The sequence below is a fragment of the Chrysemys picta genome, chromosome 11, assembly GCF_011386835.1.
Source record: "Chrysemys picta bellii isolate R12L10 chromosome 11, ASM1138683v2, whole genome shotgun sequence".
Taxonomy (NCBI): Eukaryota; Metazoa; Chordata; order Testudines; family Emydidae; genus Chrysemys; species Chrysemys picta.
In genome coordinates, this window is record NC_088801.1 from 792,418 (window position 1) to 818,753 (window position 26,336).

The 26,336-nt window shown below is 55.1% G+C and overlaps 1 protein-coding gene across 4 annotated transcripts in view; it reads right to left on the minus strand.

Moving 5' to 3' along the window:
* Positions 1-877: 877 nt before the first annotated feature.
* The window catches only part of STK11IP (serine/threonine kinase 11 interacting protein), a 34,152-nt gene continuing 8,693 nt past the window's right edge, over positions 878-26,336 (minus strand). For 3 of the 4 annotated variants that reach the window (XM_024112280.3, XM_008175782.4, XM_024112278.3), the window contains exons 4-25: positions 20,908-20,982; positions 20,505-20,600; positions 19,228-19,335; positions 18,954-19,025; positions 17,213-17,342; positions 16,867-16,970; positions 15,616-15,705; positions 14,346-14,387; positions 13,659-13,826; positions 13,182-13,263; positions 12,702-13,064; positions 12,312-12,502; positions 11,053-11,163; positions 9,467-9,662; positions 8,510-8,953; positions 6,815-6,930; positions 6,526-6,623; positions 4,405-4,583; positions 4,053-4,137; positions 3,464-3,549; positions 2,282-2,511; positions 878-1,759 (exon numbers count right to left, since the gene is read on the minus strand). In XM_024112280.3, the coding sequence (XP_023968048.2) occupies positions 1,619-1,759; positions 2,282-2,511; positions 3,464-3,549; positions 4,053-4,137; positions 4,405-4,583; positions 6,526-6,623; positions 6,815-6,930; positions 8,510-8,953; positions 9,467-9,662; positions 11,053-11,163; positions 12,312-12,502; positions 12,702-13,064; positions 13,182-13,263; positions 13,659-13,826; positions 14,346-14,387; positions 15,616-15,705; positions 16,867-16,970; positions 17,213-17,342; positions 18,954-19,025; positions 19,228-19,335; positions 20,505-20,600; positions 20,908-20,982 (3,207 nt within the window). In that variant the 3' untranslated portion in view covers positions 878-1,618. The remainder of the gene's footprint in view (positions 1,760-2,281; positions 2,512-3,463; positions 3,550-4,052; positions 4,138-4,404; positions 4,584-6,525; positions 6,624-6,814; positions 6,931-8,509; positions 8,954-9,466; positions 9,663-11,052; positions 11,164-12,311; positions 12,503-12,701; positions 13,065-13,181; positions 13,264-13,658; positions 13,827-14,345; positions 14,388-15,615; positions 15,706-16,866; positions 16,971-17,212; positions 17,343-18,953; positions 19,026-19,227; positions 19,336-20,504; positions 20,601-20,907; positions 20,983-26,336) is intronic. The other variant, XR_010591494.1, reaches the window with a different exon arrangement.

Sequence of the window (26,336 nt, forward strand, 5' to 3'; positions counted from 1 at the left end):
GGAGAGACCCAGGAGGTGAAGCCGTGTGAGCTTCTTGCCCTGAAGACAGTCTGCTCCGAGGGAGAGGAGGCTCCCCAAAGTCCTGACTGGCTTTGTGTGGAGCAGTTCCAGAGCATCGCCCGGGGACTCCGTGACACTGGGGAGTTTACCCAGCTCTGAGATGGCCCCACAGAGCAGATGCTGCAGCCAGGGTAGGCCTCCCTGCTCCCCACCCCTTATTTCATGGAACTGGTCCCCAGTAGCATTGCAGGGGAGGAAGGATGCCCAATGGTTCAGGCACATGCCTGGGATTCTAGAGACCTGCTCCACCAGGCTGACTCCAGACTGTCTGTCTGGGCCTCTGGTCCCTTCTGTGCCTTGGGGACACCAGCACCACCCTACTGGGCCCATGGAGGGGGGGGGGGGAGGGAGGAGGAGGAAAAGAGGGTAAATCAAGGGTGAGGGGCCTGGAACAGGGCAGGAACTAGAGACTGCCTCTTGCTGATTGAAATTGCTTCTCTTCCTCAGTGAGACCCTCCACACCAGGGGCTCTCCCTTGGTTAGTCCCATGCCAGCACTGATCTACCATCCACACCCCCTTCTCCACCATGCTCGGGGTCCTACACAGCTCCTCTGCCCACAACTCCAGGAGACGGCCTGGAGGAGGAGAGATCTCGGCTGTGCGACCCACATGCGGAGGCAGCACGTCCAGGAGCACAGCCTCCTAGTGCCACACTGGGGAGTACCCCCAATGAGCCTCCAATCCACTCACTGCAGGACCCTGGGGTTCCTTGCAGGCCTCCCCGTCGAGTACCGAGAGGGCCTGTCCCAGCCTGGCTTGCAAGCCCCAGGAGGAGCACATGGCGAGGCAGAAGTTGCAGCATGCAGGAGACAGAACTCAATAAATAGAAGCTTTTATTACAATAGAAAATAGTAAAACTGTCCTGGTTAAAATAGACTCACTGCCCCCCCCAGGATCCCCAAGCAGCTGCCCAACCCCCCTGAGGGAAGAGTTACCAGCAGCAGGCACAGAGAACTCTGCCCAGGGACACCCGGGCCCCCTCCCTGGCAGGATGCCCTGGCCCATCTGGGCAGACAGCCCCTGGCTCAAGGCAGGAGACATCAGGGAAGCCACAAAAGGCCAGACACACAAATATGGGTTTCAGCAGCACGGAACTGGCAACCGTCCTGAGAGCAAGTGGACGTGCAGCAGATACACCTGCGGAGGAAAGGCCCTGCCCCAGATGCCTGCCAAGACCTGTCTGAGCAGCCTTTGGCTCCACCACCCACCTTGCTGGGTTCCCACTGGCCCTGGACCCCAGGGATAAATAGGAAGCGACCTTGGCATGGTCACTACTCCCCTTGAGTGAGACTGTCAGAAACCACCGGGCTGCAGCTTTATGCAGCTTCCACGAGGTTATGTCAGTGTCTGCACCACGTGTCACCCGTGTGCCTGCCCCCAGACCCAACCAAGTCAGTTCAGCTGCCAGACCAGCTACAACATTCAGTGCTCCCCTCCTCCCCACCAGCAAAGGCCCCAGGTCCAGAACACAGGAGCAGGCAGAGTCACCTTCACCCTGCCCCTCGCAGCAGCCTGCCCAGCCAGGCGGCCAGCTCTGCCCGTCAGCCGCTACCATGCTCACTCCAGGACCTCCTGCACGGTCTTCCGCAGCTCGATGGAGAACATCTCCTCCCAGGGACCACGGATCCACTCCACCAGCTGGGCCAGCAGCTCAGGACATTCCGTGTGGATGTGCCAGGTGCTCTCCACCTTCAGCACCTACATGGGGAGGAGGGAGGTCGGGATGGACCCAGCTCACAGTGGCTGCTCCAGTCTCACGGGCCAGAGATCAGTGCCCCGTACCCTTATGGCTCGAGAGCTGGCTACACCGACTGACCCCAGCAGCCGGTGCACTCTCCCACGGCTGGGTGCCCAGTGCCAGGACCCATGCTCCCAGCCACTCGTCGCAGCAGGCCCCAGGCAGCACGGAAGCCTGGATTCCAGCCATGGATCCAGCTCCTCGGCACAGGGTCTCCCTGTGCCTCACTCCCAGGACATGGCTTGGCTGCGCTGGTGCAGGTATATGCACACACTGGTGAACAGGAGCAGCAGCTGCTGGCTGCAGGAGAGACGCCTCACCCGCCACCCCGGCCAGAGACCCTTGGGTCTGGGACAGGAGAAAGAGGTTGTGACAGAACAGAGGGTCCTCATTAGGGTGGGCTCTGAGTCAGAGCCCAGAGCAGCAACCCCTGCCCCAGGCACTGGGGACCCCGTGCGCCCAGGGATGCCCTGCCCTGTTACCTCGTCATAGAACATCAGCTTGACGTCGCAGGGAGAGAAGCGGTAAGTGAGGATGCTGCTGATGCTGCTGATTGGCTGCTTCTCCTTCAGCTGGACACCGCTCTCGGGGGGCACCTCCCTCTCACCAGCCGCACCTGGCGTGGGCTGGACCCGCTGCCACTGGTGATTCTCCTCCAGCAGGAACAGAGTGCTGCAGGTGCCCAGCACAGTCACGGGGAAGGCAGAGGCACCTAAGGGGGAATGGGATGGGAGTCGGGTCACTGGGCTCGCCATTCCCCATGGGGCTGGCTTCCATGCCCCCCAGGCCCAGCCACACCAGCCCCAGAGGGGAGCCCCCCCCCCCCCCTTGCCCAGGAGTGGGAGGTGCAGGAGGCCTGACCAGCCTCCCCATGGCTGAAGGGGTGACGGGGAAGTAGCTCTTTGCAGCTGCCCTGGTGAGGGACCGGCCCGAGCCTCAATCCCTGGATCTCATGGCCAGACGGGCCCATTAGATCATCTAATCTGATCTCCCATGTGACCGGCCAGAGAATGCCAGCAGCTACCCCTGCACTGAGCCAGGGACTTGTCTGAGGAACGCTCCCGCCAGGAAGGTACCAGGCTGGATATGCAGAGTCGAGATGGAGAATCCACCACTTCCCTTTGGAATTTGTCCCAGTGGTTAATCGCCCGCACTGGGACAAAGCGTGCAGCGTATTTCTATCTGGAATTTGTCCGACTTGTTCTGCCCGTCTCCACTCGAGTCAGGAGCCCTGCAGCAGCAGGCAGGATCTCCCCAGGAAGGTACATACAGGCTAATCAAGTCACTGCTCTGTCTCCTCTTTGGTAAGCTACAGAGACAGCTCCTTCAGTCGCACTGCGGGGTGTTTCCTCCAGCCCTCATATTTCTGTGCTCTTCCCCACACCCCCTCCAGCTTTTCAGACACTTCCAAGCGCTGACACCCGAACTGGGCTGCCTGAGGTGCTGCAGCCCAGCCTGGAGCCTGTGATTGTCACTGGCCCTTTGAGAGAGGTGGAGATGCTGCTGCCCTCCACGCCCCAGCTCTGAGGGGCTCCTACAGGGGACCCTGCTGTCTGCTCCCACCAATGGGCCGGCTGTGCCACCCCCATCCCCTCTCCCGGGTGTGCAGACACTGCCACAGCTGCAGGCGGAGCAGGGCCTAGCACAGGACAAGCACCCCGTACCTTGGATCAAATACGCCAGCAGGTAGAAGAAGCGGCTGGATGTGCCATCTACAGCCACTGAGCACAGGGCCTTTTCCAGTAGAGGCCTGGAAGAGGAGACAGCAGTGAGTCGCAGACACCCACCCACATGGCTACAACCTGCTCCAGGGCAATTCTCTCTCTCCCACCGCATCCTGCCCTCTGGGGCCTCCCCACCTGCAGTTCCCCTGTCCTGTCCCAAGCACGTTCCTGCCGCCTTCCCAGTTCAGATTCAAACCCTCCTTTCTGGGCTCCACGCTGCCCTGCACCTGCCCAGATCAGGTCCCAGCTTCTCCTGTTTGGCCATGCCGTGTTCTGTCCACCCCTCTCCTGCTCCCAGCTCCAGAACTTCCTATGCCCGGCTCAGTCGCCCTCTCCCTCCCAAATCCCCTCTCCGACCTGCGCGCTCCCCAGCCAACCTGCTACCCCATCTATAAATCCAGTGCCCAAGGGCAGGAACCTGGGGTAGATGTCCAGCACATCCGTGGGGCTGCGTTAATGGTAGCAGGCTGGGAACACGCCTCACACACCACATGGGGTAGGTAGGTCCTGCCCCATGGGCTGCTCTTACCATAGCCGATGCTGGGGATTCATCTCAACAGTGTGGATTTCCTTCACTCCGCTCCTGGGCTTGCCTGGCAGCTCTTGCAGGAGATCTAGACAGGAGCAGCAAGGCAGACTGTTACCCATGAGTCCCTGGGGCAGCACACAGGTCTCCAGACCAGTGCTCTCATCCCTGGGCAGCTGGAGTTTCCATGTTAGAGCGAGCCATTGAAAGCACAATGGGCTATTTCACCTGTTGTTCTCACCAGGGAAGGGTTTTCCAACACACATGGCCAGGTGCATCCTCTTGCCAGGACAGGGGGCAGATTCCCTGCCACAGAGAAAACAGACAAAGGCCCCCCCTTCCCCACAACTCTTACATGTCAAGCACTGTAGGAACTGGTCACAGCGGCTCTGGTTTCGGATTAGCAAGTTGTAGGAGGCCTTGGGATTGTCAAACTCCATCTGCAGACTCTGGTGGCCCAGCCCCATCTCCAGGTAGCAGAGATCGGATAGGTAATGAGAGTCAGTTTTCTTCAGCCAGTCCACTGGCTGCCCCCTACACAGAGAGCAGAGTTCTCCACAACCGCAACAGGCTGCAGCCACCCCCCGGCCCTCCACTTCCTCCTCGCCCTCTCTAGGCTCCTATGCAGGCCTCTACCAGGAGAGCCACCAGTTGCCTGTTCCTGCTGAATGCTCAAGGGAGAACCCAGAGCATGGAGCTCTGAAGGAACTTCAGCACAGCAGGGACATAAGAACAGCCACTGGGTCAGATCAAAAGTCCATCTAGCCCCGCCCGTATCCTGTCTTCCGACAGTGGCCAATGCCAGGTGCCGCAGAGGGAACGAACAGAACAGAGAGAGAATCATCAAGTGATCCATCCCGTCGCCCACTCCCAGCTTCCGGCAAACAGAGCCTAGGGACACTTCGGAGCATGGTTTTGCATCCCTGCCCATCCGGGCTAATAGCCATTGATGGACCTATTCTCCATGAACTTATCTAGTTCTTTTTTGAACCCTGTTATAGTCTTGGCCTTCAAAACATCCTCTGCCAAAGAGTTCCACAGGTTGACTATGTGTAGTGTGAAGAAATACTTCCTTTTGTTTAGTATCAGAGGGGTAGCCGTGTTAGTCTGAATCTGTAAAAAGCAACAGAGGGTCCTGTGGCACCTTTGAGACTAACAGAAGTACTGGGAGCATAAGCTTTCGTGGGTAAGAACCTCACTTCTTCAGATGCAAGTAATGGAAATCTAGAACCTCACTTCTTCAGATGCAAGTAATGGAAATCTCCAGAGGCAGGTATATATCAGATATATGAGATATACCTGCCTCTGGAGATTTCCATTACTTGCATCTGAAGAAGTGAGGTTCTTACCCACGAAAGCTTATGCTCCCAGTACTTCTGTTAGTCTCAAAGGTGCCACAGGACCCTCTGTTGCTTTTTCCTTTTGTTTGTTTTAAACCTGGTGCCTATTAATTTCATTGAGTGACCCCTAGTTCTTGTGTTAAGGAAATATTATTTGTGCCTTCTCATATTTACTTTCTCCACACCAGTCATGATTTTATAGGCCTCCATCATATCCCCCCTTAGTGGTCTCTTTTCCAAGCTGAACAATCCCAGTCTTTTTAACTTCTCCTCCTATGGAAGTTGTTCCATACTCCTAATAATTTTGTTGCCCTTTTTGGAACCTTTTCCAATTCCAATATATCTTTTCTGAGATGGGGAACCACATCTGCTCGCAGTATTCAAGATGTGGGCATACCAGGGATTTATATAGAGGCAATATGATATTTTCTGTCTTATTATCTTCCCCTTTCCTTATGGTTCCTAACATTGTTCGCTTTTTTGACTGCTACTGCACATTGAGTGGATGTTTTCAGAGAACTATCCACAATGACTCCATAATCTCTTTCTTGAGTGGTAACAGCTAATTCGGGCCCATCATTTGCTACGTATAGTTGGGATTATGTTTTCCAATGTGCATTGCTTTGCATTTATCAACACTGAATTTCATTTGCCATTTTGTTGCCCAGTCACCCAGTTTTGTGAGCTCCTTTTGCAACTCTTCACAGTCGGTTTTGGATTTGTCTTGAGTAGTTTTGTACCATCTGCAAACTGCCCCCTCACTGTTCACGCCTTTTTCCAGATTAGTTACGAATACGTTGAATAGGGCTGGTCCCAGTGCAGACCCCTGGGGGACACCACTATTTACCTCTCTCCACTCGGACATGCCCAAGAGGCCAGGACCAAGAGCCTGCAGCAAAGCCACTGCGCCAGGGCCTCACAGCCTGCGTAGCATTGCGCCTCACAGCCTGCGTAGCATTGCGCCTCACAGCCTGCGTAGCATTGCGCCTCACAGCCTGCGTAGCATTGCGCCTCACAGCCTGCGTAGCATTGCGCCTCACAGCCTGCGTAGCATTGCGCCTCACAGCCTGCGTAGCATTGCGCCTCACAGCCTGCGTAGCATTGCGCCTCACAGCCTGCGTAGCATTGCGCCTCACCTGATCTCCCCAGTGACTTCCAGCATGTGAATCCTGAGATCTGAGGCCACCAGGAGTGCAGGGAACTCCCCGTACCGGCCAAACTTCACCATGGCCACCTGGAAGAGCACAGTGTGGGGTAAGTCACAACCCGTAACAGGCTGCTCCCTTGCCCTGGGCATTAGGAGCATCTGAGCCACTCCTGCCCCACTGGCCCAGGCACCCACCCAGCCCACCCGTGCAGGCAGTACAGGCAGCCTGAGTGCAGAGGGTCCTGCACCAGCCCACCGGATCTGTGGGAAGCCCTCACCTTGAGGAAGCACTGGAACTCCTCCACATTCTCCTCGAACACCTCCATGTCCAGGTAGAGCCTGAGGCGATGGTCCACGGAGCGGAAGTCCCTCACGTCCAGGGTGCCGTTTGTGGCTGCAGAGAGCACAACGGGCAGATCAGCGATCCTGTGCTCCTGCAGCAGGGCTGCCCCAGTGAGCAATCCCTCCACCAGGCCCCAGCAGTGTCAGCAGCCAGGCAGTGATGCTCTGGAGTCATTGGGCATGTGCACATACAGGGGGAAGCCAGTCTGCTGGGTCCCATCCACCTCATTCCCTCAGGCCAGCACAGGGTTCTTGGCCACAGCATCACCTCTCGGGCTCTGTTCATCCAAGCAGGGAAGCCCTGTTCCTTCAGTACTGAGCAAAATGGTGGGAGTCCTCTCCTAAAAGCATCCTCCATCTGCAGATGTTCTCACCCTGCTCGGGTGTTGGCATCTCTGGGAGCTACGCCACTCCTGGCTTCTATGGCCCATCGGTTCCACCACGGCCCATAACCAGCCCAAGAATCGCTTTGCAGTTAGGTGCGAATGCAGCCAGTCACCTATCCTGGAGCCTGAGATCCTTCTGCTCGGCACTAGAGGGGGAGAGCAGCTGCCAAGACCGAAAGAGATGCAGAAGGACAGCGAGGAAGCTGGAGAGGAGCCCAACTCAGACACCGGAGGTGTGCCCACTAATCACGGCTTGATCCTAACGCACCTGCCAGCCTGGTCCCAAGAGTGGAGGCATCCTTGGGGGAAGCTCGTTTTACTGGACCAGATTTCCCTCACCTGAAACTTCTACGAGAGGCCATAGGGCTTAACCCAGGGCTGAGTTTGATTCAGCTACGAGGGCAGTAGCAAGAGGCTATTTTAGACCATGCGATCTGGTCTTCGTCCAGTGGGCTGAGTCTAGCCCCCAGCTAAACGATGCACAGTCCCCCAGGTGCCTCTTTAGAGCACAGCAGCAGGAGTGAGACCTAGGGGCACTGCCTGGGCCTGTGAGTGAGGGTGAGTCAGGACCAGGGCGGTCCCTACTGGCAGGGATTTTAGGCTCCGGAGGCCTCCTGCCACAGCAGGAATCCCAGACCCTTCAGAGGAGTCCAGCACACCTCCCAGCACGCAGGGCCAACAGCCTGAACCCAGGCCCTTCTCCTGCAGCTGTGAGGTGAGGGCCTGTGAGCCCGGCACGTACCCCAGAGATCACCACAGACAGGAGCAGCCAGACTCAGCAGCTCCTGTTCAAGGCCACACACTTATGCTGGTACTAGAGAGCAGACGCTGCCAGGCACGCCAGCCCCATCCAATCAGGGGAGAGCAATTAGCAAAGAACGCCCAGGAGAGAGCTGCCCAATGCCCCTTAGTGACTGACAAGCCATTTGTGTTCAGCAGATTGACCCCCAGCCCTGGGCTCCAGTCCTGTCTCTGCCATTGGCGGCCCATGGGCAAGTCACCCCCAGGACTCAGTTTCCCCTCTGCAGGATGGGGCCTGGGCTCTGGAAGGGAGGGTGTGAAGCATTACTATGTGAGGGTCAGTGCCATCCCTGCTTGGAGCGGGGGCGCCTTTCCATTCAGCACTCTGATCCCGCTCTCCCGGCTTAGCAGGGCCTCCCCCCACCTGCACCCAGCTCGGACCGCCAGCGCCCAGGGCAGCGACCCGCGCACACAGCTCTAGCCCTGCAGTTCTGCTTTACTCACGGGGACTGAGGTTCCAGGTCTCCTCGGACTCCGAGTTGAGCGAGAGCTGGGAGGGCGTGGGCCCACGCGAGGCGCCATAGCGGTAACTCCCCATCAGGCTCCCCGCACTGGTGTCTGTCCGGCTGAGGGATGAGTAGCAGCTCTTCAGGCCCAGCTCCTTCCTCCTGCCGTCCCCGTCGGAGCTGCCATGGTCGCCGCTGAGCTCCTGGGTCCTGGGGTCGGTCTCGGAGCTGTCGTCCTCCCCCCCAATATAGAACTGCCCGCTCTGGCTGCCCAGGACAGATGCTGCCTCCAGACTCCCCTGGGGGCCCAGCTCCGACGGGGCTTTGTCCGCGTGATGCTGCGAGGGCAACGGGGTGCTGGAGCACCTCTCGCAGGGCAGGAGGACTACGTGGTCGCTGGAGCAGCTGGGGCAGACCATGGGCTCTCCAGGGGCAGTAGCCTCTGTAAGGGAGGGGGGGCGGGAGGTTTTCATCAGCACTAGACAGATGTAGCTCTTCCCAGCCCAGCAACTCAGGGTAAAAAACAGCAAAAAAAAGGAAAAAATAAGGAAGATCCAGCCCAACAGCAGCCTGGTCGAGTCCCTGCTCGGCCGGATTCAAGAACAATCTAATTAAAATGTCTCCCTGAGCACATCACCACACTCCCAATCAGCAGGCAACACTCGACTGACTCCCTGCATCCACCTGCAGCTTCCCAGCTCCCTCACCTGCTCCCAGACCCCAAGGAGCCATTTGCCTGAGACGCACCGAACAGCCTGCTGGACAAGGCAGGCTCCGTCCCACCCATGCCCTGATCTGTCCCCCTTCCAGAGTCTGTTCTGTGAGCACGCGTGCCCCCTCGGCATGGCCAACTGAGCGCACGGCTCAGACACTCTGGACCATTGCCAACACTTAAGCAACCTGCCCTGGGCAGCGGGCTGTTTGCCGCGTGCGTTCAGTCTGCCTAGCTCCATACCTTGGTTTGGCTGAGCCGAGGTCTCCAGGCCTTTGCCACCGTCCGGCTCTGCAGGATATGGACTCTGCTGCCACAGCGCCAGGGGCTGGGCAAACTCCTGCTTGCATTTCAGGCACTGGAGCTTCATGGACCCCTCCTCTACGCCCTGACGTCTGCGATTCTCCTCCAGAGCCGGGGACAGCACTCTCAGCACACACTGAAAGCAGCAGCATAGGGAGAGATGGAGAGAGTGGCTGCCAGGGGGCTGTGTCTGAGTGAGACCAGGCCATGTATGTGAGCTGGGCACACCTGGCACAGCACAAACCTGAGCTCGGAATTGGAGCACAAGCACGGACAGAGCCTGGGGGGCGGGGAGAACCCAGCCCTGCTCCTAGCTCCTTGTCCAAGCCTCCAACTGCTGCTGCTTCACTAGAACTCTTCTGTGGCTCCTGACCCAGCTGTCCCACATACGCTCTCTCCAAAGACGGCATGACCCACTGTTGAGGTCTGTGCAATAGACCAGGCAGGGGGCAGCTCATTTCCAGCCTTTGCCTGGACACACCTACTAGTACAGGGCAGGATTTCCCCACGTTTACAGGACAGCCAGGTGCTCCTTCTCTTCAGAGCTCCCATCCACTGACGCTGCCTAGAGCAGCCTGTTCGCTTTCAGTTAAACACTCCACCCTCCCAACATCCAGAATCCAGGATGCGGATGCGAGATCAGCGCCAATGCACTTCCTGTGCCTCCATTTCCTTCAAAGGCCTGGGTTCTAACTAGCTAGCTACGATTCTACGCCCTCCTCAAAACAAGTGTGTATTTCCTAGCCCCAGAAGGCCCCTGTGACAGGAGCCCTGCTCCCTCCACAGCCTCACGTCAGGGTGTAGTTGTTGCTCCCCACACCTGCGGGTCCTGCACAAGCCATTTAGCGGGTCCTCTGCTGCTTGTGGGTCTTGGGAGCCCTCTGCAGCCTCCCGGAGCTTTTAGACAGACACGCCCAGCAGAAGCTGCAGACCCCGAGTGTCATCTAGAACCTCGGGATGTCAGTGTACACATGCACTCAAGGCTGGCTCTAACTTTTTTGCCGCCCCAAGCAACAACAACAAAAAAAGAGTGCCGCACCGCCAACCCCCCCCGCCGAGCGCCGCCGAAACAAAAACAACAAAAACTCGAGCGGCCACACCCACCGAACCAAAAAAACCAAAACCAAACAAACAAAAACCCCGAGCGCCCCTCACCACCCCAAGATTGGCCGCCCCTTACAAGGTACCGCCCCCCAAGCAAGTGCTTGGTCGGCTGGTGCCTGGAGCTGGCCCTGTTTGCACCCACGCAAAACACCGACAGAGCCCGGTCGCCGGCAGGCGGGATCGAACCTGGGATCTCTGGAGCTAAATGCATGAGCCTGTGCTGCATGAGCTGAAAGCCATGTGGCTCTTAGCTACGGCTGTAGCAGACTCAGTCCCTAGCTGGGCTAGGTGCCCTCAGAGGGGGACAGGGCGCCACACCCAGCAGGCCTGGGTCAGGTCGACTGTGGAGCCACCAGCCCCGCTCGTGCCACTGGTCTGTGCCAGGTGGCAGCTCAGCACATTGAGCTCACGCCTCCCCGCACCTGCACACAGAGCTCCGGCTGATCGTCCAGCACCACGTATCTGCGCCTCCGACGGTCCTTGCGGATGTAGCCGAAATGGAGTGTGAGGACAGGGAACACGCGCTCCAGGTCCTGCAAGGAGGAAATACAGCAAAAAGCCCAGATCCCAGTCAGGAGAGGCCAGCCCGTGGCTATGTGCTCCTGGGATTTAGCAGAGTACTGCACAGCACGCCGGGCAGGACCCTTTTTGGAGGCATCCTTCAAAGGGAACGGGCAGAAGAGTGAGCCCATAAGCACCTGAAATGTTCCAAGGCCCAGATCGAGGCACTGTTCAAAGCGAACGCCTGCTGTGCCATGCAATGCCTCTACCCAGATCAGGGCCGGGGAAGACCTGCCAGAAGGGCTAAGGAGGGGAGGAGGAGAAATGCAAGAGGCACATGAGAACATCACCAATTCTAAGCATATGCGGACTAGATTCTGGAAAGTCCAGTGAGACTGTCTGGACACAGTTAACGCACTGATGTGGTAGCTGTGTCGGTCCCAGGATATTCGAGATAAGGTGGGTGAGGTGGACCAGCTTCTGTTTTGAGCTCGAACGCTTGTCTCTCACCAACAGAAGTTGGCCCAGTAAAAGATATTCCCTCCCCAACATGGTCTGGACACAACTAAGTTATTTGAGAGTCTAACTTGATCATAAGCTACAACGGGAGGCTGTGGTCAGCAGGGCAGAGGGGTTTGCATACTAGGAGGGCAAGGAAACAGGCTAACCAGTTTACTGAGCTGCCAGCAGTTTTACAGAGCCATGGAGAAACAGGACTCTACTGGACGATTAGGGAAATTTGCTGGACCAATCTCAAAGGAACCTGGCAGCAGCTGCGAATCCCAGTGCTATGCTGGGCTACAGCATGGTCGAGTACAAAGCACAACTACAATCCTTTCAGCCAAACGAGGTGTTAAGAGCTTTAACCAGCTTTATTTCCGGAACCCTCTCCCAGGAGAGTGATTTGTTCTACTCCCAATGCAGAGGAGCTCGTCCTGCCCGGTCTCTAACCGAACTCTCCTGCTGACCTCTGCAGCATTGCCCTGTGCGTCCTTCAGCAGCATGGAGCTAGGTAGGTCTAGGCACATGCGGGAGGGAGAGGCCAGCTTTAGGTTTTGCATGCTGGACCGATGACCCCTTCTCCTCCAACCAAGGCTTTTCCACCCCTCAAGTCTGTGTCGGAGATGCTGGCCCATATGAAGACTAACAGGCAAGCACCTCACACAGAGCCCCAACTCACCATCCTTTTCCAGGTCATTTCAGAGGTCTCCACTTTCTGCAGGCTTCTCAGTTCCAGTTTATGGAGGACTCTGGCTGCCTTCAGCTCCACCTCAATCACATGTCGGGCTGTGACGCGCAGGAAGATCCAGTCTGGCTCTGGGTCACCGTCACCTTCTATCTGGCTCACTAACACAGGCTGGCAAAGGTCCACTGCCAAGTCAGAGGTCCAGAGGTTAGTACACACACAGCACTCCGCCCTCAGTGCCCTGCAGGGGAGCAGCAGTTCCCCTGGAGCCAGGGGGAGGATGGAGGGAGCTCCAGGTGCAGGCTCACAGCAGGGTGTGACCAGAGCAGGAAGAGGATACATACAGATGGGCTGAAAAGCTTCCCCCAGGCAGAACCTATTTACCTTCTGGCTTCTCCTCTTCCTCCTGGGCCACAAGCTCATCCACATCCATCTCTCCTTTCTGGCTTTCTCCCAAGGACTCCTCCAGCTGCGGCTCCTTCTCCTCCTCCCTCATGGCGTCCAAGGGGAGAAAGGTGTCCCTCAGCAACCCAGAGGGCATCTCTTGCTCCTGGGTGGTGCTCTCGCTCGGCGTCTCAGTGCCAGGCAGGCTGCCTGGGACCTCCTTTGCAGGACAGCTAAGGGAGATGACAGGCTCCTCCTGGTCGTGCTCCTCCAGTTGCCTCTTGTACTGGAGCCAGTCAGCACCAAAGTGATCTCGGAAGGCGTCCATGCGCTCCATCTCCTTCTGGTGCCGCAGGACCATCCCTGAACACAGAAAACATCCTGGGGGTCCGGGGAGAGTCACCGCCCACAGAGCCCCCAAGCCAGACCCCCCCCATGGGCGGGGCAGTTACTGTGTTATGGACGAAGGGAGAGTCTCACCAGCTGAGGAGGGCAGTGCCTGGTATTCGTGCTCTGTATCACTGGGCTCGGAGATGCTCGGCCGGCGCACCCTAATGTTTCCCTGGAAGGGACAGAAGGAGCAGGGCTGAGTGGCAGAACCACCCAGGTGACGAGACAGAGCCCATGAAGGATCCCTCAGTCCCCGGAGAGCCTGAGGCGGCCAGAGCACCCCCTCCCCATCACATGGCACAACCCCCCCAAAGCATTTGTTCCAGTAGGTCAGGGGCAACCTTTTAACCCAAGCCTCTTCCTCAGACCCTGCGAGCGAACCCCCTTTATACAGCGAGGCCAGTATCCCACGCTGCCAGCGGAGGAATGGCTCAGACGGGGCCCCACTGTATTTCACATGACAAAGGAGCCAGTAATTCTGGGTAGTGAGTGACTCAGTCACAGTCAGCCCTGGATCAGGCCCTTCATCCAAGCCCCAGCTATGGAGCGAAAGAACCAATAGAAGACCTTGGATTTTCTCTGCGGGAGCCTGGCAGCCCCACTCTCCCCTGGGGACTGGCTGTCGCTGAGGTCTGCGCCACAGGAGCTGTCCAGGGCACTGCGGTCCAGCAGGGTCTTCTCCGAGGTCGAAGAGCGGATTGACTGGGCGATGACCTGCCCAGATTTTGGAAGGTGCTGAAGTCAACAGAAGAGAGCAATATTAGCGGAGCATGGAGGGGAGACCAAGGAGGGTCTGGGAGTGAGAGGCAAACCAAGCCAAAGCATAGAGGGGCCAGGGACTTCCCCAAAGAGATTGCCTGTTTCCCCCAGAGCAGGTGGCAGGTCCCTAGCTGTCCGACTGGGGCAACTTTCCCTCCTTCCTCAGTTTAACCCAATACCTGCAATTCCTAAGGACATAGGCAGAGATTTGACTGGTTAACTGACATCCCAGAGGTGCTGTGTGCAACATGGCACCTTGCTGGGGGACATGGAGGTCTCTAGGAGTTTGGTCTGGAGCAGGCTATCACTGCACCTCACCTACCGCCCTGCTGCTCATGTCTGGAGCACAGTGAATAGTCCCTAAGAACAGCCAGTTACAGCAAGAACAGAGCAGAGATGAGCTGCTTTCAGGAGGCAGAGCAGCTGATAGAAAAACTCCAGGATAAGGGGCATCCCCACCCCAGAGCAAGCTGCAGTTTATCACCCCGTACTCACCATCAGGTCCGAGGTAGTCAGCAGCTCTCCATCCAAGAGGAGCTGTAATGACAAAGAAACCCATCTGCAGTCAGCCTTCTACTGGCCCCCTATATCAGTTGCATTCTGCCTGGCTGGGACCCCAGATTAAGGCCCAGAAGGGACCATTGGTATCATCTAGTCCAGGGGTAGGCAACCTATGGCACACATGCCGAAGGCGGCACGCAAGCTGATTTTCAGTGGCACTCACACTGCTCGGCTCCTGGCCACCGGTCTGAGGGGCTCTGCATTTTAATTTAATTTTAAATGAAGCTTCTTAAACATTTTAAAAACTTTATTTACATATAACAATGGTTTAGTTATATATCATAGACTTGTAGAAAGAGACCTTCTAAAAACATTAAAATGTATTACTGGCACGCAAAACCTTAAATTAGAGTGAATAAATGAAGACTCGGCACACCACTTCTGAAAGGTTACCAACCCCTGATCTAGTCTGACCACGTAACACAGGCCTTAGACCTTCCCAAATAACTCCTGGTAGAACTAGAGCCGATTTTCCAGAAAAACATCCTGCTACCACAACCCTGGTGAACTGTCCCAACTCCCCTCACTGCAAAAGCTGGCACCTTATTTCTAGTCTGAATGTCGAGCTTCAGCTTCCAGCCCCCAGGCTGTGTGTTCTACCCTGGTTTGCTAGACTGAAGAGTCCGTTATCAAAGGTACTTCTAGACTGAGCAAGTCATCCCTTAACCATCTCTTCGATGAGCTCCATCACTAGATGTAGCTTAATCTAAGTCATGGTTTCCAGTAGATGAGATAGCAAAAAGGGCTGCTCCCAAGAAAGTTATTCCTGAGATATGAGAGAAGCAGGGATAGTTCCTGTACTTTGGGGGCAGGGGAGATTTTAGACCTGCACTGATGAGAGATTTTTATGGTACCATCTAATCACTTTTAATATCTGCAATTCTCTTCTTCTACCCAGCCCCAGAACTGCCAGACGGACTGATCCCGCAGCCCCAGGGCAGAATGTCTGTAGCAATGGCGATCAGTCCAGATGGTCAGGGACTAAACCCCCTGACCTGGCCATCTGCAAACCAACTGCCAGAAGCTGGAACTGAATGACAGGGGATGGATCATTTGATAAACTGCCCTGCTCAGTTCATTCCCTCTGAAGCACCCAGCACCAGCCACTGTGGGAAGACAGGACACTGGGCTAGATGGGCCATTGGTCGGACCCAGCATGGCCATTCTCCAGACTGCATATGGAATACGTGGCTCCAATACTCACACTGAAGGAAGCTGCCCTGGGAGACAAGTGTATGATGGTTGCAGATCGGTGGTTCTGGTGAAACCATAATGGGTTTCCCTCCAAGTACAGCTGGGAGAGAGAGCAACACAGTATGTGTCATTACCCATTTGCATTCCAGACTCCCACCAAGCCTGCCTGCGACCAGTCCCCTCCCACACAGCAAGGGCTAGCGACAGACAGAGCCACTTCTTCCAGCTGGGATGGCGATGAAGTGGCCCATCCACGAAGGAGCTAAGCCTAGCACTGCCACCTCTCGTGGTCCTTTGGACCTGCTGTTTGACTTCAAATAGAGAATGAGGTCAAAGGATTTCCAGGTCGTGTTCCTGAATCCACGAGAGCCATTCCAATATGAATGCCCTGATGTGTAGTTCATAGAATATCAGGGTTGGAAGGGACCTCAGGAGGTCACCTAGTCCAAACCCCTGCTCAAAGCAGGACCAATCCCCAACTAAATCATCCCAGCCAGGGCTTTGTCAAGCCTGACCTTAAAAACCTCTAAGGAAGGAGATTCCACCACCTCCCTAGGTAACCCATTCCAGTGCTTCACCACCCTCCTAGTGAAATAGTGTTTCCTAATATCCAACCTGGACCTCCCCCACTGCAACTTGAGACCATTGCTCCTTGTTCTGTCGTCTGCCACCACTGAGAACAGCCGAGCTCCATCCCCTCTGGAACCCCCTCGGGTTCTACTCTGCAAAGAGACTGCAAAGCTACTTCTTAACCTCCAGCTGTGACCTGTGTGCAACAGATCAGTGACTAGGGTTTGAGCACTTCACACTCCCCAGGGCGCCAGAGACTGCACAGCAGAGAGGGCAGCTGGAGTCTATTCCTACTTGTGTGTCAGAATGGTTGGATCTAGCCAGTGACACAAGCGAGCCCTCTGGAATACAGGGGTGTGCACAGGGGTCACCAAGGGCAAGATTTGGCCTGCATAACCTATGTGAGGCAACCGATGAGCGAGAAGGAAAAATCCCAGCTTGACCTGGAAATAGGGTGAGGCTGCAGGGCTGTGAGTTCTGGAAGACATCCCTGCTGGATTCATTGAGAAAGTGAACACAGAGACTGCAGCGTCCTTCTTATAGGGACCCTTGCCAGAGAGCTGTGCCAGCCCCTCACCCCCCACCTTTCCTCACTGATATCAGAGTCCGCATTGAACTCAAACTCCCCTTCTCCCCTGCACCTCAAGACCGAGGGGTCTCCCTCTGTCACCCCGCCTGGCACTGTGCTCACTTTTCTCAGGTTGTGCAGCATGGACAGTGGTGCTAACTGGGCATGTTCCAACAGCAGGTTATAAGCTACATCCAGGTGCTGCAGGTTCAGCAGCTGCTCCACCCCTGCAGACAAACAAGAGAAGCCATCAATCAGCCCAGAAATCCAACACTAAGGAGCTCTTTCTCCCTCGCCACAGGATCACCACTAGCTGCTGTGCCTGACAGATCTGAGGCACTGCAGACCCCCAAGCTCTCCCTCCTGGGCTAGGGAAGGAAGGGAGGGAAGGAATGGCCCCAGGCCACTCCCAGTTCTGGGACCCAAGTGCCTATGACACTCCCCAAGCCATCCCCCTTCCTGGACTCACCATTAATACTGTCAAGTTCATTGTTGCGCAAGATCAGAGTTACCAGCTTGGTTCGACTGTAGAGTCCCAGGTTTGGCACCTTTGGCAGGAAGTTAAAGGCCAGATTTAAGTACTCCAGCTCTGTAAGGGTCTGCGCAGAGAAAAGGAGAAGAGCCCTCAGAGCCACTCAGTTACTTCTCTCCAGTCACAGGAGGTGGAGCCCTACCTCAGCTGTTCACAGAGGCTGCCCTCAGAAGCTCTCCGAGTGCTATACAACCGTCTGTGCCAGATCTGGACTAGCCCCAGGGGCCCTGGCTCACAGCTGCATGCTCAGAGCTTGTTATCCATGAAGTTAAAGAACAGCAGAACCCAAACAAAAATTTTACATTAAGGGTAGAGCTATCTTAAAGCCGATTGACAGCTTAGCTTGAAAGAGCAAATCTGAAAGTCAGGAAATTCAGCGTCACTGAATTCTAAGGCACTTCCATACCCCCCATTCCTACAGTCCAGAACCTCCCAATCACTAGTGCATTTCTCCTCGCACACGCCTTGTGAAGCAAGGAGTGCGGCTATTCCCATGCTACAGACAGAAAGGAGGCACAGAGGAAGTCTGTGGCGGTGCAGTGAACTGAGCCCTGTCTCAAGTCTCAGGACACCCTAACCATTGGGCAATCCTTCCTCTACTTGCACAGCTATCCAAGACGCTGTGGCTGCAAGCACCACAGCAGGGGAACGTGTGGGGGTGTCTATCTGAGCTCCAGCCAGGGTCCCAGAGCAGCGAGAGGTTTCTGCAGTAAAGCTGTTCGAGTTCACATCGGGGGCGGCATTTGTAGACACACTCAGCGCTGGTCTCGCTCTGCCCCTATTGGAATCTGCCGAGTTTTAACGTCCGCTCCCAGGGGAACACAGCACATCAGCACTGACCGCGTTTGAAAATCCCTCCCTCGGCTGTCAGATTTCACAGTTCACATCACATGGAGACACCCTCCCGACTTCGTTATTTTAGAGAGAAAGGCTAAGCGTGGCCAGAGTGCCACTCAGAGGATCACAAAGCACTGGCTCAGTTTGACCCAAGGCAGCAGTTTCTGGGCTGTCACACCACTGGCCGCGAGCCCCACATCCTGCACAGGTGCGGGTGTAGCGGCTGAGACCTCGTGACATTGGGAGGTGAATGTGGTATGCCCAGAGAGGTCCCCAGTCTAGGGAAGGTAGATGGAGTGCGCTGGCTTCTGGATCATGGTGGAATGGCAGGTTGAGTGGGGCATGTGTCAAAGTGACACCCGGTTTCAGACTTAATCATTCCAGGTAAGCGTTTGACGTCATTCCTTCCAGCAATGGCGCAGCTCGCCCGCACTAGCCACTCTGGTGTCGTGAAGCAGCGCTGCACGTCTGCACAGCTCTGGAACGAGGCTACTCCTGACCAATACTCACAGGAGCAAAGACTATGCAGGGCCTCCCCTGAGCCAGCCACAAAGGGCTGCACTGGCAAGTCTGGACTCCCACACGTGCCTGGCTCCAGCTGATGAAAGGTCAGGGAATCTCTGGCCTGTCTCTAGCAGGCAGTAAAGGGCTACACACCAGGATGCTGCCCAGACAACCTTGGTAGGCTGAAGGGGCTGAGTCACAGCCCATAGATATGCCGCAGCTGCCTGCTTTAGGGTGGCGGTTGCAGATGAAAGCAAACCAGTGGAGATCCAGACATGATCAGGGAAGACTCATGGAACACAGGCCCAACCCCCAGAACTCGCCCTACGATACTCGCCGTGAAGTAGTGCTCACAGTCCCGGATTCTGTTGTGACTCAAATCCAAGACCTTCAGGGCATTCAGCAGTTGCTGAAAGAGAGGGGAGAAGGGGTGCTAGAGCATCAGCTTCAAGACCCTTGACAAAACAAAAATCTCCACGGCAGAATGGGAGGGTCAGGCCCTGCCACCCAGACTCCCCACACCCTCCCCGTGGGGCCCGACAGCATCACGACTATAGCCAATACCCAACCCCTCTACCCCACTGCTAGCCACCGTGACCGGGTCCCCTCACCAGCGATCCATCCAGGACAGTGATGGCGTTGTAGCTGAAGTTAACCGTCTGCAATTCCAGCCAGGGGAGGGCAGAGCTCAGATCCCCTCCGCAGGCTGAGATGATCTCCTAGGAAGGTGGGAGTGAGAAGAGATTAGCAGCCAGCACTTGACAAGCAAAGGGATAGTAGCTGGGTACCAGAGAGCAGCCGGCTCAGTACAGGGCTCTCACACTGCATCTACAGGCCATGCCCCTGCCATTCTTCAGTCAAAAGCAACAGAGGGTCCTGTGGCACCTTTGAGACTAACAAGTATTGGGAGCATAAGCTTTCGTGGGTAAGAACCTCACTTCTTCAGATGCAAGAGTCAGTCAGTCATCCCCACCCCACAGAATGTCCCAGGGAGCCCCATGGCTAGACTTAGAAGGAAGGGGACATGCTGTGGCCTGGTATGTCCGAGGGCCTGCAGTTATTCACTTGCTCTGATTCCTGGACCTGAGGCACGAAGATTAATCAAGCCATTTACAAATTGTTACAACTTCAGCAAAACCCTCCCCCAGTGGCTGTCTACCACCAACCCCAGCCAGCTCTCTGCCAAGGCAGACAGGGAACAGAGCGGCTATGCTGAATGCCCTGGAGATCATGAAATTCAAGCTCTGGTAGGCCAAGAGGAGTGAGTTCCTGAGTTGAGAATCCTCAGAGAACTCCCTGCTGGCAAACCCAGCTCAAGCCAGTAGGCTGCCAATAAGCACCTTTGCTGTAAACGTTGCACGAGGATAGAATTGTTGCCAAGACCACTCAAGCCTCTACAGGTTAAAACCTGAGCCTCCATCCCACCAAACAGCCTGCAGATCGCAGGGCACTGGCACAAGGCGCTCCCCATGGGCAGCCTCACTACCAGCTGCAGTCAGTGCTTTTCAGGTGCAGCCTCATGCAGCACATGGCAGGGCTCAGGGTCACAGGTTGGGATGCGTTGAGAGGTTCCAAAGGAGACACACTCTAGCTAGGCATGGGTGATAAGAGTATCCAGGCCAGCCAATGCTACCTGAACAGCCAGCAGCTGGAGACCTCCAGAGCCAGAAGTTAGAGCCTGTGTGACAGACCGCACGGAAACCTGACCACTCCTGACTAGTGAGAGTCTGCATCAGAGGGTGAGTCTCAGCCAGCTGCCTGGGGGAGAAGAACCTCACAGAACAGTGGTTGGTGGAGACAGCCGCCCCCCCCGGGCCTGGAAGACCAAGCAAACCTGTTCTTGTTCCCAGGGATCAGTTCCTGGCCCAGGCTCAGAGCCAGCACTCACCTCCAGCGTGCTGACGCATTTGCTGCAAGTTAAGGCCTCCAGCTGGGAATAGACGAACCGCAGCCCCCGCAGGCAGTGCAGAGGGACAGACTTCAGCTGTGGTGGTGAGAGAAAGGGGAGAATGCATGTAGGAGTGTCACAGCACCAGAGCAGCCACCTCCTTATCCCCAACCCAATGTCAGGGGAGCCGCCCTTCTCCCAGCTCGACAGGAGAGACCCAGCAGCTCTGCAGCCAGCATTCCCAGCCCCGGCTCCACCCCAGCGCAGTAGGGGTCAGACCCTGCTCCTCTAGTGAGGGTGGCATTTCACCCAATCTCTGAAAAGCTGGGGCACTCCAGTGACTAGCCCCCAAAGCAACATGGCTAGGGATGAAGGCTCAGCTAGTCCTCCCAGCAGCACTGACCTCCAGGCGGCGGAGAGACTTGAAGGGGAAGATCTTCACAGAGGATTGCAGGTTACAGCTGGGAACGTGGACAAGCTGCAGAGGGATGGAATGGGCAGAGTCATTCAAAGCCTCGGAGGGTTTACATGGCAACCTCGCGCACCCTCTCAGAGCTGCCAGAGCCCCACCAGTCTGTCCTCTGCGTTCAGATTCAGCCAGCAGCACCCTTCCCTCCAAAAGAGCACCAAATCCTTGCCCTAATGCAGCATCTCCCCACCCCCCAAACAAAAAAGTAGAGTTTCACTGATGGTAAAGTAGGGACAGGACTAACTAAAAGCAGCCCGAAAACAGTGACAAAGGCAATGGCTCCCCTGCATGGTTCCCAAGGCGTGCTCCATAGGGTTCTGCTCCAAAGTCAGTTTCCTATCACACAGAACGTAACACGATAAAACCAGCACAAGGTTAGTATGTTAATTAATCTACACCTGAGCAGCGCCCCCTGCTGGCCCAAGCCTGACGCAGCGATGGCAGCCCCCCCACCCCGGTATCAAAGACAAGACACTGAAGGAACCCAGCACTCTGCTGGTGGAGGTGCTACTTTTGGTAGCAACATCCACAAATGGCCCAGACCATTTGTTCCCCAATGCAGCATGGCTCACACACGGCACCTCACTAAAAACGGTTATTAGAGACCACAGACCGAGCCTAGGAAAGTGTACAGGCTCCCCCAGCCCAGCTGTGCCAGCATTAGCATGAGCGGGAGCCGGTATAGACAAAGCTCTGGAGTTGGACTCATTCTTCCCCCCCATTCCGATTAGCCCTTCCTGGCGGTGGGTTTGACTTAGGTGTGCCCAGCTACTTTGCTCGGGGCTGTGAAAAACGTGGTACCTTGTGCAATGGAGTTAAGTTAACCCAGCCCATCTCCCCACCCCCACATACACCGGCAGGTAGACACAGCGGTGGATTACCTACAATCAGCCAAAACCTCCTTATACCAACACAGCGATACAGCTGCAGTGCTGTAACGGCGTCACCGTAGCGTAGAGACACCCTAGGGACAGGAGCCACAGCTCCGCTGGTAACATCGCGTCTGCTGGAAAGGCGAGGGTCCTGTATTTCCCCAATGCAGCGATGATCTGACCACATCACAAGCAGAGGGTCTATGAAATAGACTGGGCCTCCCCGGGCTTTAGACTGGGGATGTAGACCGGGGTAGGCAACCTATGGCACGCGTGCTGAAGGCGGCACGCAAGCTGATTTTCAGGGGCACTCACACTGCTCGGCTCCTGGCCACCTGTCCGGGGGGCTCTGCATTTTAATTTAATTTTAAATGAAGCTTCTTAAACATTTTAAAAACTTTATTTACTTTACATATAACAATTGTTTAGGTATGTATTATAGACTTATAGAAAGAGACCTTCTAAAAATGTTAAAATGTATGACTGGCATGGGAAACCTTAAATTAGAGTGAATAAATGAAGACTCGCACACCCCTTCTCAAAGGTTACCGAGCCCTGTTGTAGACAGACCTCAAGCTCCAGCAGCCCTTACCGAAAGGGGGCTTCCTTTTGCTTCCATCCTCCGCCCACTATAGTTTATGGCTGCACCCAGTCACTGTCTCCCCACAGTATGATTTAGTTTTATTGAAGCATGTTAATTAAACACAGGATGAGACGAAGAGCAGGAGCCAGAAAATCCAGAGGTCACACTCCATTTATACAGCCATGGCACTGCACCATCTAATCGAAGGTTAGACGGCACTGTGAGTTCTGTGATGCCGCACACGGAACAAGGGCACAATCGCAGATCTCTGCTTCTCTCGAGCACTCATGACAGCCAGACCGTATTTCATTCAAGAGAGACTCACTCCGCCTGGAGCCGACAACTCCCGGCCCCATCACTGCTGTGAAGAGCGCAGCTGGAAGGGTGGTTGATCACAGTGAGGGGGTATCTGCGTAGGGGGGGAGGGGGGGCAGACTCATTAATATTTGAGAAGAGCTTGTTTCAGGCCCAGCCTTTGCTCTGTCTCCTGATCATTTAATAGCCTCCCCCTTTATTTACATGGTGTACCGATGACTCTCAGACCGTTTCTCCAAACAGTCACTTACTGCACGGTAACAGTAGCCGCTTCCTTCCTTTCAGCGCTTGTTACAGACCTAGCTCATTAATTATGTTAAGACAAGCACACAACATAGAACCTTTGTGCTGAAGTTGTACTCTGATGGGTCTGTATTTCCCATGGAGTCTAGACATCATTCTGATCTCATTGTTTTAACAATGCCCAGCTCCAGACAATTCAAAGTTAATTAACATTCAAATACTGGACACATTTTAACCATTCTTTTGCTGAAAGCATTAGTAGTGACCCAAGCATCTCAGGTCTGACTCTCGGCACACTGCCCTTCGGCCTAGTCCATACACAAAGTTAGGTCGACGCAAGGCGATTTATGTCAACCTATGCATGTGTGGCTACATTCAGATGAGTCTCCAGCTGACATCAGTGCCCTGTTAGGGTGATGCAGTAAAGCCACCTCCCCAAACAGCATGGACCATGTCTGACCTAATGAGGCCAACGCCATGAGTGCAGACAGTGTGTGACCTATGTCTACAACAACAGTCCTCTAGCAGCTGTCCCACAACGCACCATTCCTTGTAGCAGTGACTGCTCAGGTCACAAATGTGAACTCCGTTGCCTGACATCAGTGACTAGAAGCCCCCTCCCCCTTAGAATACCCCACATTTTTAAATGCTTTTCCTGTTTGCTCAGCTCGGTGCACACCTTGCAGCTCCTCCCTTGCTGGGCTGCTGCACACAACATATCATAGTCCTGGAGCAGACAGGAGGTACTGGGTCTCCTAGGCCTGTGGGGAGAAGCGGCTGTGCAAGCACAGCTACAGACCAACCACAGTAACAGGGGGACAGCTACGGAGAGACGGCACGGGGGATGCAGGCAAAGGGGTGCAATAGGGATCAGCTGCCGTGCTGTGTGAAAGCAAAGGAATTGCAGTAGGCATCCCACAAGCAGGAGCAGCAGGAGCTCACTAAAAGTGGGGGAAACCACCAGTGCCGGAACTATGGCCCTGTCCCCCGAGACACCGCCCCCCCCACTGACCCTTACAGCTGGTAGACAGTGATGGGGCTATGGCCCCCTAGCCCAGCACCCCTGACCACAAGGCCAGGGAGGTCAACAGCGACTGAGTTGCAGGCCTCACTTTTACATCATGCTGCATGCCACACTGGGCAGAGACCCCAAGAGTACCCTGCAGATTGCGGTGGGTACCTCGGAGGAAACAGAGACCCCAGCCATGAACAGTGAGGAGACATGTGCTAGGGGGTGGGGGAGAGAAGAGAGGGTGAGGAGGAAGGTGTCAAGCCACGCAGCAAGCCTGGACCTGTTTAAGACTTCATTGGAAACCAGCTAGTCCCAGCAGCCAAGCCCGGAGGAGCCCAATGGAGCAGAAGGAAGCGTGGTGTGCACATGCATTTTCCCTCACCATGTTTTAAATGTAAAGACTGTGCCCCACACCCTCAAGTTAAGCTCCAGGTAATGACTTGTCATTGTGTTATTCATAGGAGAAGTGGCAGCGGTACAGACAGAGGCAGAGTTGGCATCTGCTTCTCACTCCTGTTGGGTTAGGCAGGAGGGGCATAGGGAGCGACTATACATAGAGATGTCCCTTGTATCCTCCAGAAGTCTCCGTTGACTCTCATGGAGATACACCACAATCCTCTCCTAAAGATGTCTCGGGATGACAGTCTGATTTCTTCCTCCACAGTAGGACACTTTTCCATGCCACTCTGCCTGGCCTTTAGCAGAGACCACTGCAGCAAACAGGCTAGCGCATACGGGCCAAAATGGCTTCAGGACACCAGCAGCAGCTGAGCTATGCCGTTGTTACCCTCAGCAGTGAGATATAGGCTAACATCACCCCTGCCTGTTGAATACAGGACCAATATTCAGTGCCATTGCCCTATATACCTGTACCCACAGCAGTAGCGACAAATTTTCTTCTTTCATACAACCAAAAATCTTAATGCCTTCCTCCTTTCCCCTGGTCTCTACCCTCACCCGGCCATACTCACAAGGCTGGGACTATGCCATGTCAATAAGCATGTCTTGTTAAAAAGTATGGTAATAAGGGAAGGGAGTTTTGAAGCTTATCTTTACCTATCTGTTCTGACTGTACATCCAATGATCCATCTGGTTTACCTGTAGCTGCTGCTATTGCAGCCCTGATGGGCACTGCCTCCCTGCAGAACATCTGACCCTGATGAGGATGAGAAAAGAGTACTAGGGAGAATATGTTCAGTGAGAATCTGCAAGTCAGCATTGCATTGGACCGCAAACAAGGGCCTGGCGGGCCAACACACAGACAGCATGCATGAGGACAGAGGGGACAGACGCAGGTATCGTAGCAAGAAAAGGAGAGGGAGATGCACAAGGACATAATGGGGCTTCTTAGGCAACAAACAAATGCTACAGACTCTGGTTGACCTATATGTCCTACAGTCACAAACAAGGGACTGCAAAGGGTGTTGAGAACTCCATGGTAGCAGCCTCCTACACACACACACCCCACCCAACGTACCAAGTGGCACCATGGGCACATCCCTAGGCCTACCACTGTGCACTGAGGGACAGTAAGGAAAATCAGAGCTTCACATATGCCAGCTGTGGCTCTCACAGGTCAGCGTGTTTAGCCAAAACAGATGATATTTTTGCACCAAAATGGACAGAAGGGTTTGCTGCTTTTCCAGTTTTAAAGTTCCGTTCTGTTAATTTATGTTCAACATTTGCGTTTTCTTGTTTGCACGTTTTGCCCTGTTTGAGTGACAAGTTTCTATTTTTTGAAAATAAATTCATTTTTATTAGTTCACAATACAGATTGCAAAACACATAGTAGATCCAAAGCATCCACGGCTTGTAAGTATACAGCATTACAGAACTCATGGGTTCAAGACAGCCAGTCGTGTAAGTGTACAGCAAGCCCCACAGTGCAAAGGTTCAGTAAAACAGTGCAATACTTATACATTTACACCAAACACTACACAATTCTAGGAGGTCACAAACCTTCAGGGCCAGGGCAGCATCAGGCACACAGCATTACTGTGGCTGACCACTAGAAATGCTCTTTCAAAGCCTTCTTCAACCACCCAGCTCCACAATAACCTATTCTAATGGCCCTAGTGTTTGCCTCTTCAAACTCAGCTGCTCCACCTCCACCCTGTTGGAAGTTTTTAATATATTCTGGGGCAAGGTGTGCTACCACAAGATGTGCCATCTACTGCTCCACCGCAGTTCAGGAGTCCCACAGCTGCAGATCCATCCACAGCAGGAGATGATTAACAGCCCTATACACTTGCACGACAACAGCCCCCACTTGTGGCTTTTCCAATTCCAAAATGATTTCCCACTGACAGGCGCTGCAAGCTTCCAGACTGGTCACCAC